Source organism: Schistocerca americana, chromosome 3 (genome assembly GCF_021461395.2).
Source record: "Schistocerca americana isolate TAMUIC-IGC-003095 chromosome 3, iqSchAmer2.1, whole genome shotgun sequence".
Classification (NCBI taxonomy): domain Eukaryota; kingdom Metazoa; phylum Arthropoda; class Insecta; order Orthoptera; family Acrididae; genus Schistocerca; species Schistocerca americana.
In genome coordinates, this window is record NC_060121.1 from 554,104,452 (window position 1) to 554,117,709 (window position 13,258).

Here is a 13,258-nt window from a genome sequence, read left to right on the forward strand (position 1 = left end):
TCTTACTTTTTGATTACACCACACAGCTGAAAATTCAAAGCACAGTAAAAATATGAAAGATCTCTCCTTTCTGTAACACTCCATTGGTTTAAATCATAGCTATCCATGAAGTGATTACAGATACAGTCAAGTGGAAAGGATGGAGGGAAAATTAGGGTTTACTGTCCCGTTGATATCAAGGTCACTGAAGATGGAACAAGCTCAGAGTGTTTCAAGGACAGGAAGGGAAATCGGCTGTGCCTTGTCAAAGGAACCATCCTGGCATTTAGCTGGAGCGATTTAGGGCAATCACAGAAAACATAAATGAGGATGGCTGGAGATGGATTTGAAATGTCATCCTCCAAAATGTGAATCAAGTGTGCTAAATGCTGCACCACCTTGCTCAGTAATATAGCGCAAAATGACTGCAATAAAAATACTTGAATAATGTCTGTACATACAAGAATCAAAGTAATCCTAATTCTGAGCTACTTTCAGTATTTACTCGAATAAATTGCATTATTATTGCTTTCCTCCTGATAAAATTTAAGGCTTTAGCCAGGAAGAGAATAAGATGGTCATAATTCAATCTAATATCGCATTAATTAACGTCTTCCTATTGCTAAGCAAACAAAAAATTTCTCCAACATGCTGTATGGATTCCATTGCAAACATTAAAATATCAACATGAAATACAAAATGTCAAATCAACATGAAATACAAAATGTCAAATCAACATGAAATACAAAATGTCAAATCAACATGAAATACAAAATGTCAAATCAACATGAAATACAAAATGTCAAATCAACATGAAATACAAAATGTCAAATCAACATGAAATACAAAACGTCAAATCAACATGAAATACAAAATGTCAAATCAACATGAAATACAAAATGTCAAATCAACATTAAACACAAAATGTCAAATCAACATTAAATACAAAATGTCAAATCTGTTGATAAAATGAGAAACAGGAATGGTTGACAAACATAAGCGGAAGAGCAGTTACTCAGATTAATGGATTCCGATATAAACAAGTAAGCTGGAAGTAACACTGAAATGCAACAGCTGATATAATGTTCCACTGCACTAATTACAAGCTACATGCAGTTGACAGGCATAAAACACCAGTTAAAAGTGGAACATGACCAACAAAATAAAGACAGAATAAATAAATGTGTAAAATAAAGAGAGTGTGTGTGTGTGTGTGTGTGTGTGTGTGTGTGTGTGTGTGTGTGTCTCTGAGCTACAGGGCAGGGAAGACTTTATTTTTGTGCACTTCAAATATTAACGATGCTTGATTGTGTGTTTACCTTGTATTAAATCCAGTTTCTCAGACTCAATAAGAGAAAGTGCATGCAAATGGGAATCCAAATCGAGGTTTTGCTGTTTCACTCTGTCTTCTAGCTCTATTACCTTCTGCTTCCACAGATCTTCTGATCCTGAAAATCAAATCAATTATGAGTCTTTTGAATATGTGAGAGTAATTAAAAGAGTTACAAACAACTGTTGGGTTGTTTGGGGGAGGAGACCAGACAGTAAGGTCATCATCACATCAGATTAGGGAAGGACGGGGAAGGAAGTCGGCTGTGTCCTTCAAAGGAACCATCCCGGCATTTGCCTGGAGAGATTTAAAGAAATCATGGAAAACCTAAATCAGGATGGCCAGACGTGGAATTGAACTGTCGTCTTCTGAATGTGAGTCTAGTGTGCTAACCCCACCTCGCTCGGTTTACATACAACTACCTGATACCTAATTTTCGGGCTGATACTGTAGCCTTTGTAGAAACGTGTAATTTACATGTTCATTTCTTTAGCAGAATAGACTGTTTCACTTAAACATTCTGAATATGTAATATTTTCCACAGAGTCATGAGCACAACTCATTGTAAAGGTACAAGACATGACTGAGGATACTTATAAGCACCAGGATTTATTTCTAAAGTAGTTTTGTAGAACATATTACATAATAGATCATTTTAAAAACACTTAATTTTGTGTTACTGGAACTTTTACACCTTCAACACATAAATGATTCCATGGTATTTAGTTGCCTGTCTGGATGAACAGACATTAATGATGATTGACATCTGACTGAAATAAATGTAGTGAATGCTAATATCTTGGCATCATCTTTTTAGGTATTGGTGTCTATCTATTAGTGACATATGAAAACTTGTGCCGGACTGGGACTTGATCGTGGATTTGCCATTTATTGCACATAGTCACTTTAACCACTTTTTCTATCTGTGCATGCTTCTCTGAATGACCCAAACTTCTGTGTGTCACACTGTCCTCATCCCTATACCATAGAGCCCTACATTCTCCATTTAATGCTCTCAGCTTTATTCTGTATTGCCGCACCAGTGAGAGTGAGGCTACGAGGAAAAGTAAATATTACATGCCAAGACAGGTAAAAAAAATGTTCATATCATAGTTCGATGGCTCACAAGAAGCAGGAAATATGGGTTGGAGTCCCAGTCTGGCATGAATTTCACAAGTCACTAATTGGTAGCACACATCTATAACTAGCACAGCTGATTGCACGATATTCACGTTCAGTGAATTCATTTCGAATGCTTCTAGATAGTTTTGCAGTACAACACTCAAGATGGACAAGCCACACTGTACTTCTGTGTACCTGAAAATCTATCTATTAGACACAATGTAGCCACGTGAACAGCCATTCATTTTTTTTTTTTTTTATGCTACTGGTTTCAAGCTGTTCTGGCACACTGACATGTAAGTTATAGGGTGTTGATCCACACATTGCGCACCACTTGGCACTGTGGATAGAAGCCACTTACAGGAGGGAAAAATAGACAAGAGAGGAAAAAATTAAAAATGACAACTGAAGAAAGCAAGAACAACTATACAAAAAAAAAAAAAAAAACCTATAGGTTTTGATCAGTGAATTTTCAAGTATCAAAATGTGTGATGTAAATGGCCATATCTTTTGGTTGCACTGATTCTACTTGATGTGGCTACCTGTACTTGATGGACAATAAAGTGATTCTATATGGGTTTTCATTTTGACTGACTGAGGTACGGAATCCTAAAAATGAAGAAAACTGAACACAATAATAACGTTAAAATATAAACAGCATAACAATAAAAGTGAAGGAAATCTGGCAATCTTCACTGCCTACACACGAGTATCTTCTAATTCCTAGAATATGGGTCATTTATTTACTTCACTTGCAACACCTGCAGGAACTCTACTCTCTTCTCAAAGGCTAACTGCAGTACAAATGTTATGGCTTTCTATTTGCCATACATTTATGAGTATGCAGACAGGGCCAAAGAACCAGTGTCCCGTGCCTATAATGCAACTATTCTTCTTGTGGATCACTGTACTGTTCAGTACTGGCCCAAAACAAACACTGAAACATTTCTTACCCAATTCAACACCTTGATCATTCCAGTTAACTATTGTATGACACACTTTCAAGAAACTTTTCCTTTCAGCCCTCTAACATCTCTCTTTATTTATTTGATTTTTATTTATTTATTCATCCAGAGACCATCTTAAAATGAAGTAAGATTTGTCATCATAATACGATGGTAATAAATAACTCAAAAATATAGATACAGAATACGAGTATCCTAGATGCAAATGCGGCTATGTGACTAAAAAAACAAAAATTCAGTTAGAGCAACCCTCTTTTACAGTTTTTCAATGGCTGCCTAAAGCTGTATCAATCAGGCTGCAAAAATTACTAAGACATTTAAAATGAGGCGGGAAAATTGCATGTGGGTGCAAAGGTAGCCATGTCTTCAATGCACTGAATAGCAAAACCAGCCAAATCCTAATCCTCTGCAATAGAGGCTTAGTCTTAATGAATCACGGCTGCTGATACGGATGCAGAATCAGACATGTCATCTTGCCACACATTACACTTCATAAAAGTTACTTTTTTGAGCAGCCTGTGACTAAAATGTTTATGTTGGCAGTATTGGAGAGAACCTTATATGTTTTTGCTTCTATTGCTCCTTCATAAGAATGAAAATATGAGAAGGCATTGTTTTATGACAATGGGACTGGCTGGTGTGCTCATGTCATTGATGATTTTAGAAGGACTTTGTGGTCAGTTTTATTGTAGGATACTCCGAAATGGATGAGGGTAATGGAGAGAAAACTTCTACTACTGAAGAACATGTCAAAGAACCTCACAAGAATAATGCTGAGAGCACTGTTAACAATAACAGGAAAGAGGCCATGAGAAGCTGTAGTTCCAAGAAGAGATGAACAATTAAGGAGCAATGGAAACAAAATGCCAAGAAACAGAAGTAGTAAGGAAGACCTCTTCTTATAGTAATATTTAAATATTTATAGGTTACATGTTTAATATTGCTGGAGCCATGTAACTTCACCTCTGCTTAATCTCTTCATTGCCGGGTAACCTCTGCAAATCTACAACATATTTCTCCCTTTGAACACATTTCTTGTTAAACAGAAACACTGTACTTCTAATTGTTTTGACTTAAAACCAGTACCTGTTGGGTTTCAATTAATTTTGTTTGTCATCTTTAGCTACCATCTGAAAGGGTTTCCACAGATGCTGAACCGTAAACATCTAGCTAGAGAGCTGAAATGTAGGATGCTCACTAAGCAGGGCATACGGCAGATCTATGAAAAGTTTTACAAGAAATTAATTGAGACTGGCAGAGCAACTCCATTTCACAGCATGTGAGCATGTCCTCTCCTCAAAAAAGTAAGATTAGAGGAGACAAATGTCAAGAAAGCAAACAACTACAAATTTTGTACTCCCAAGAAGATGTGAATGAGCTTCTAAAAACATAAGGGTTTGCAGAGTGGCTTTCATTGGGATCTTGCAGGTCAAAAAATGAGACTCAACCCATTTTGTCAGAGTATGATGAACGATTCCTCACCTGCAAAAGCCGAAAGGAGGGGAGGTGACAGAAGAACAAAGATGTATGAAGGTGTGAAAACTGCGGCTGCCAGACACATTGAACAATTCAAACCTATTGAAAATCACTATTCTAGAGGAAACACGCTTCATCACCAATATTTGAGCAGTAAGTTAAATATGAGAGTAATGTGAGCAATGTTCAGTGAGAAAAATCTGGACATAAAGTATAACTATTACTGGGCAGTATTCTGAAATAATTTTAATATTGGCTTTGGAGCACCTGGTGTTGACACATGCTCTACATGCTTTTCCCTAAAAAGTATGATTTCCTTGGAAAATCGACCAATTGAAAAGAAAAATTTAGAAAATCAGCACATAGCTCACAAAAATTTGAGGTAATGATAAGGATGACATTGACGGTCAACTTATTTTAAGTTATGACTGCCATAAAAATTTAGTCCCTCCAAAAGTCCCAGATCAGGCGGCCTATTGTTCAAGATAGATGTCACGGTGACATAATGTCATGTATGTATCTTTAAAATTTTCCAAACTGAGCACAATTGAAAACCCTGCAGTCTATGTCGGCACACCGGAGAAATTCATTTCTGTAGTGCCCTTAGTGTTGGATGACTGCAAAGTGAGAGACTGAAAGAAGTTTGATGATGATATCATCAAAGCTTGTGGATCTTGGCACTTCCAGTTTCTCTTTTCTTCTTCTTTTCTTTTCTTTTTTCAATAGTGCTTACACAGATGGCAAACACAAATTCATGTCTTGTGCAGGGAGAGCCATTCTTCAATTTGGAGAAGGGAGAGTAAAAATCTCTTTTTAAAAGAGGCAAACAATTCATGAAAAAAGCTCTTCCTACGGAGATTCCAAAAGGAACCCCCTGAGAAAAGGTAAAATTATGGACATCAATTAGCTTCTAGCACCTCACCAGGGAGAGGCATGACCCAAGGAGGAGAAATTAAAAGTACACCAAAGTTTTTGACCATCAGGAGGTCACGGAAATGGGCAAAAATCAAAACGGCAAAGCTGAAGACCTTGATTTTGAGCTTTTGGACGATGAGGATGCCCGAAATGTTGTTTAAGTGCAGTTTAAGTCATTTTATCTTGTTATCCTTTTTTCGAAATATTTCATTTACTGATGATTTGTTTCTAAAGATTTCCCATTTTCATGAAAAGTGTTACTAATATTACGTCTGAATTGAATTACGTCTGACTAAGATTATTACTGCACCTTGTGATAGTTCAAGTTTTATATTTTTATGTAAGGCTTTAAAACAATACAATGTTCCAGCATTTTGTTCATTTAAGCTTCTCTCTTTCACACTATTTTAAAATGCTTCTGTATTCTACCATACTTCCCGACACAGCCAGATGTGCACCAAAATTATTTTTGCAGCTTGTTTTGCAACCGATTACTTTTTGGTCACAGCCACTGATGCAGGCTAAACATAAATTTTGATATAAAAATAATAATTTAGTAGTTAATGAAAGATTGTAGATATTTTCATCATTGGGTTGGTATATTTTTCCCTTTTTATTGAGAAAACAATCACATTTGTAACACTGCAATAAGAGTGAGGGTAATTTTTCTGCTTTTCCCCAAAATCTTTTAGCACTGATATAGCCACATGTGCACCTGGGCTACTCATATATAAGTAGGCTTTTATGAGTGTAGGACATGCTGTGGCCTTGATGAAGGAACCATTCTGGCAATTTAGGAAAATTACGGAAAATCTAACTCAAGATGGCTGGACAGAGCAAACTCCATTCTTATGAATAGGAGGCCAGTGTCTTAACAAGTGCCCTGCCTTATTTGGTCAGTCTCTATTGTACAACGTTACAAGTTTCTTTGATATAAATTCTATTTGCTCCAGATAACTTATATTTATATACAAAGTTTCAGTCTTCATTGCTGCACACATAAAGGACACCCACTGGTTAGTCCTGAACCATGAACATATTGCTATACCCCTTGCACCAACTCCAGACTGTTTGGAAAGCCAAATCCAGGTCTGTAAACATGCTACTATGCCCCACATGCCCTCATCTCAATGAACATGAAAAACTAAGTCAGCATCCCTCCACAATGAGTGAGATACAGAACTGAGGAGATTGACAAGACATTACTATCATGTACTACAGATCTTGACATGTGATTTTCTTGTGAAACCATTGTAATTTGATATACTGTTATAGTGATACCCTTCATTATTAACCATTACCCTGAGTCCTAAAAGTAGTTTTTCATAGTATGTATTACTTATGAGAAATGTTTTAGCTACCTTTTTAAACAGATGCATTTTAGTGATCTTTTTCACTTCCTTTAGCAATTTTTATACAACTTTACTCCCTGAGGTAAAATGCTATTTTGAGGTTTTTGTTTGTTTTTCTTAGTATGCAAGTCTAAAGTGGCTCTAGTTCCACAATTATGTCTAAAGTGGCTCTAGTTCCACAATTATGTATAGAACTATTAGTGAAATATTTAATAATGTTTTCCCTGATATGCATAGCAGATTGGAAGGTGTATTCACTTGGTACAGTAAGGATACCCAATTTTTTAAACAGTTCTTTACGATCTGCCCAACTACTGTTTCCAGCTATTATTCTTAAGGCCCATTCTGCAGTTTAAAAATGGTGTCCATGTTTTGTGCTTTCACTCATGTGCAAAGACTGCTTTAAACATGAACTGAGTGTATGTAGGAGTAGTATATCTCCATATGACACTTCCTGTTACAAAGTGATGACAGAACACTAAGTGCAAAACACAATGATTACATTCTTTTTGCCAGCATCTTTGTGTGTTTACTCCATGCTGACTGACAATCAATATTCATCCCTTTGTGCTTGTTACAAAATCTATAGATTTATCACTTATGCCTCTTTATGCCAAAGTGCATAATGTTTATTTTCTTTGTGTTCAATATTAATATTTATTACATACTGCCCGACTGTAAACATCACTGAGGGTTTCATTTTCTTTCTATAATAGGAGTACTGGTGTTTTCTCAGTGACTGTGACGTTGCTGATTCCTTCCACACTGGCATTTTGGTACATGCAGCACAGGCAGCTACAATATGGAAACAGATGCCTTTCCTATTTTTTTTTTTTAAAAAAAAAGAGAAAGGAAGAAGATTGGCTAATATGTTTGTAACTGATTGAACTTATTTAATCTGACCCAAATCACTCTCCTGATTTAAGCAATTTCCAAGAACATCCACTACATGTTTCCAAATATATATTAGTATGACAACACAAGGGTATTCTATTGTGATTGTTTGCTTGCATCCACAAAAAAGTATCACCATTTTTGTGGAAGACGATTTTCAGCAGTCCACTCCAAGAATCTAGCCTTTTACTTTAAGGCTGTAAATATCTCTTCCAACATCCGCCTAGCTCACTGCGGATCAAACTCAAGCATATCTCCAACACTGGCATTTCCTTGCTTAGCAACACTACTAAGTACATCCTTCTTCGCTCCAGTTTCAGCAACAGATTTGTATATAAATCTACAATGGAACCTTAGGCTTATACGATATAGACCACACCAAAATCTTTATAGGTACCCAACGAACATTTACATCTACACAAAACTCTACAAGCCACTTTACAGTGCATGGCAGAGGGTATACAGTACCAATATTATTTATTTGTTTTCCTATTTCATATATCGAGCAAATGCACAATGCACAGTCATTTTAGAATACAGGTTCTTCAAATTTACTCAACATGGTTTCATAAGAACTACATAGCTTTTCTTCCCGGGATTCCCATTTAAGTAACTCAATCATTTCTGTTACACTTTTGTACAGGCTGTACCAACCTGTTTATCAGCCCAGAACTGATTCTCCGAATTTGCTTTATGTTTGTTGTCATGCTTACATGACAAGGACTCTAAATACCACAACAATATTCTATTAGGTTGGTGTATCAGTTTGTAGAATTTTTGTTTTCATGTTGGCATTCTGGTTGCTATGGGTTTATTTGTTGGTTGTCATTTCTAACTTTTAGTTCATTGTTGCTATACAAGTTTACATATTGTCATATAGAGATAGTGAGTGGAGCTGTGGATGCCAGAAAATCGAGTGCTAAGTGGAGAGAGCAGAACATTTCTGAGATATTCTTCATTTGAATTCAACAGAGGCGTGGCAACAATGGAGGAGCCAGCAACATTTGTGTCATGTAGGGGGATAATACCACTGGACAGAGCATGGCAAGAAAATGGTTTTCTCATTTTAAGGAGGATTGTGACTCTCCATGTTCAAGAAAACCTTTGGGCTTTGAAGATCATTTAAGTGCATTAATCCACAATGATCCATGCCAGTGTACTCGATAACTGCCAAATATGATGAATTGTGATCATCTCACCATTTGCGACATTTTCTAGGAATGGGAAAGGTTAAAAAATTGGGTGAATGGGTACTGCATGCTCTCAGCCAAAATACAAAAATCAGTGGGTGGCCATATGTCCATCTCTGCTTGTTCACATCAATAGGCTCACAAAGAACACCCACCATCACTATCCTATATGGATATTGGTGATGAGACATGGTGTATTTATGCTAACATATGGAAAATGAAGGAACGGTTGAGCCCAAACAAAGCAGCAACTCCTTGTACTAAGACCTGTGTGCATCCACAAAACATAATCTTATTCATCTGGTGGAACAGCGACTCTGTGGTGTACTATGAATTGCTCCCCCAAGGTATAACCATCACTGCTGACATTTATTGTCAACAACTGAGATGTCTTGCACATGTAATTGAAGAACAATAACCAGGAAGACTGTGTGAAGTGATGCTACTCCACGATAACACCTGCCCACATTCTATTAGATTGAGAAAAAAACGCTATACAGGAGTTGTGTTGGGAAGTTATTCTGCATCCACAATATTCACCTGATCTCACACTTTCAGATTTTCACCTGTTCCACTCTCTATCAAAGAACTCTCAAGGAACTTCCTTTCCAGATGAAAATACACTCCGAAAATGGCTCAATGAGTTCTTTGCCTCAAAACCACAATTTCTAATCGAAACGTTACTCCATTGTTGGCAAACTGTTGTAAATAGTGAAGGAAAGTACATTACCCATGACCTAAGTCTCTGTTATGTGTATTTGTTGTATTAACAGAATTCTTAGTAGAACAACATTACAATAAATGTAAAGCACCAGATTGCTTTAAAGCAGAGTTGGATACAATAAAATTTATTGCCACAGCCAATGGCTACAATCCAGTTCTTATTGACCACATCTTGCACAGGAAACAAAAACGAAAAAAAAAATTATACCCCTCCTCTATGGCCCACCTGCTTCCCCATCCACTGTCTGTAAGAAATGGTGTACACTACCATTTCTAGGTCAGGTATCACAGATTGTAGCCAAAGCATTGAAATCCTGCAAGTAAATGGTTTCCTACTACGTTAGGAACATGACAGCCCAGTGTGTTTTTAATAGCAAAGACAAGATATAGTTATTAGCCAACAGTGGGGTATACAAAATCACCTGTTCTGATTGTGACAAATTTTACATTGGTCAGTCAGGCAGAGACATATCAACTAGGCTGGCTGAACATGAATGCAGCTGGAGGTTGCAGAATTCAGACTCTGCATTTGCTGAGCATGTACTGAGTGAGGGTCACAACTACCAGCCAGTGTCCCATGTACTTCACTTAGCAAACAAAGGCCATAAACTCAACCTGCTCGAAGCCCTGTAAATTAACAAACATCTTGCTCACAGTCCAGATCTCATCCTAAATGACCAGACACAGCTCAACACTTCCCCTCTCCTGAACTTTATATAACCATTTTTGTTGTTCATTACTTCCCACACTCTCTCTTCCTACATGTTCTCAATTTCCTGTATTCGTTAAGTTGTTTTGTTTTGTTGAAGTTGTCTTTGTATTACACATAGACTGTAGTTTCAATAGTTAAGGCTTTCTTTTCACTGGTACTTGTATTACTGTCCACGTTTAACACCCCTTGTAGTTGCCTCAAATACTGTTCATATTTTACTTTGCTCATTTATTTAATGAAAACGGTTACACAGCCACTGCTTTGATTATAATGTTAATGCTAAAATGCAGTACCACCACACTCTTAGACTGTAGGTTTCCTCAAACACCTTCATTTTCCTGCATTTATTTATTGCTTAATTTTCTTATGTATTCTGTATTTACATTGATAACTGTCTCTTCTTTTAATTTGTTGTGTATCACTCTCCATGTTCCATACCTCCTGATGAAGCTTTGTCTAGTACTAATTTTATTTTATTTTATTAGTTTTGTTTATTAGTAGAAACTGTTATGTAGGCATGCTATTCCTATTTTGCGCTAAAGGTTTTCCTGTCTACTCCATTGTTATTCATGTACAGTTCAGTTTTTACTTTTTCATTGCAAAGATGTTACTTACTGTATGTTTCTACATCAGTCTAGATTTGTTACTTCTCTTCCATTGTTGTCTGCTAACATTTAACTCCTTTGGTGATAATACTCAGTAAATGTCTGAAGATGGCCCTGTAAGCCGAAAACCGGTTTACAATAAAAGTAATATTGTAGAACAAAAGCAAACTGGTGCTTTTCATTTATTGTATTGTTGTATTTATTAAACATATGGAAAAATGCAATGAAATTATTCAGCAATCTAATACAACAGGTTGCAATAACATCTTGTTCGCAATTTCCTTTACAGATGCACTGCACTTTCCCAGAACCATTACAAGAAATCTTATGTTTGCCTGCCTTCACTGCCCCTTTCATATAGCTTTTTAGTATTATCTCTAAATAATTGTATTATATGCAAGGAGATAATATCCAATCATTTCTCTTTGGCATAGGAATTATCTATATTTATCCACATTTAAAGAGAGCTGGCTTTCATTACACCAAGTGGAAATTTTGTCCAAGTCTTTCACCAGTTACTTACGACTGTCCAATGACAATACTTTCCTGTGAAGAACTGCATTGTCAGCAAACAATCTTGCGGTGCTGCTGGTCATGCCTGATTATTCATTTATAGACGTTAACACATCATTGAGGCAAGTCTGATGTTATAATCATTTCTGTGGAATATTCACTGTTCAGTCAGTCTATTAGTCAAATATTATTTGAGGCAATCAAGTATTTGTGTACATATTACACATGATTGTATCTTGGTCAATAGTTGTGTGAGTGCACAGAATTTTTTGTAGTTAAATTTAGGATTTTTTCCGTTGAGAGTCAGGGGTGCAATATTTTCTGTACCCTCTTTGCCCATAAATGAGTAATCATATTGTTTATTAATGTTACGCTTTGAAGTATGCTTCAAATAATGCACAGTTCCACATCTTTTCATCTAATACTACATGTGAGTGCAAATATTTGTTTATGTTGTATTATTATTTCTTTGAGGTACTCCCCAGGAGGCATTCAGTGGTTGGAGTTCACCAGCAGGTGCCTCTACAGCACGAGTACATCATGGTGCTTCTGACACCAAGTGGACCACTGAAGGGGAGCATGGGAGAGTAACCAGTGTTAAGATTGACCAAAGAACAATATTTAACAATAGAATTACAAAAATGTTTTGAAATATATCGGTTGACTATATTTTAGAGAGTATTAAGGATGTTTCCACACTGACAAGTCCATGCAATAAAATGTTCATGGTCCTGTAAACAAGTCGAAGATCACTTCAAAACCTTAGAAGAACAGTTGGCAAATAATATACTTAACTAAATATACTACACGATTATATTTTTAAATTTTTGCCACCCAGAACCCTTTCAGTCAACAATGTGGTACAATATCGAACATCTTAAGAAAATTTTGAGAGAGAGAATCTATCTGATCACCTGCATCTATTGTTTTCAAAAATGTCATGCACAAATATGAATAATTTGTTAAGAATACTATGCTGCTTCTGTGCCTCATGTTTATAAGACATTCTTTGGTTTCCATTTTTATGTGGTTTAATGCTAATTACCAACCTTTCTACTCCCTCTCCCTTCTGTGTATCTGTTCCTCATACTGTCTCCCCACCCGCCAAACTGGCATTTCCATTGTGTACCTGTTCCTCATACTATCTCCCCCCAACTCCTCTTCCCCCTAACCCAAATATGTATTTCGTATGTTCCATTGCCCTTCTTATTCTTTAACCCAACTACTCTCCATTCCCTCTCCTTCCACACTTCTGCTTATTTTGCTTTGAGCAATACTTACAGTAGTTACGCAGTGGTAATAAAAGAGATCATTTCCTCATTATTTATGTGGAATTCATCTTATGTAGAAATATATTTTATGAACTCAAACCCATTTCTACTCTTCGACATATACGTTGTAGTCCAACATTACCACACAAATAATTGCTTTATGCTAGCTTCATTTTCCTTCATCTTTACTGAAGTGTTCTCTTAAAGATGC

At 36.4% G+C, this 13,258-nt stretch overlaps 1 protein-coding gene and 1 long non-coding RNA gene across 3 annotated transcripts in view; one reads left to right on the forward strand and one right to left on the reverse strand.

Moving 5' to 3' along the window:
• Positions 1 to 12,445, forward strand: part of LOC124605206 — a 24,471-nt gene extending 12,026 nt beyond the window's left edge. Inside the window, exon 2 of the long non-coding RNA XR_006978622.1 lies at positions 12,251 to 12,445. This is a non-coding gene — a long non-coding RNA (uncharacterized LOC124605206). The remainder of the gene's footprint in view (positions 1 to 12,250) is intronic.
• The window catches only part of LOC124605205 (protein lava lamp-like), a 157,355-nt gene that overhangs the window by 61,906 nt on the left and 82,191 nt on the right, over positions 1 to 13,258 (reverse strand). For both annotated transcript variants that reach the window (XM_047136744.1, XM_047136743.1), the window contains exon 8: positions 1,299 to 1,427. In XM_047136744.1, coding sequence (XP_046992700.1) covers positions 1,299 to 1,427 — 129 coding nt within the window. The remainder of the gene's footprint in view (positions 1 to 1,298; positions 1,428 to 13,258) is intronic.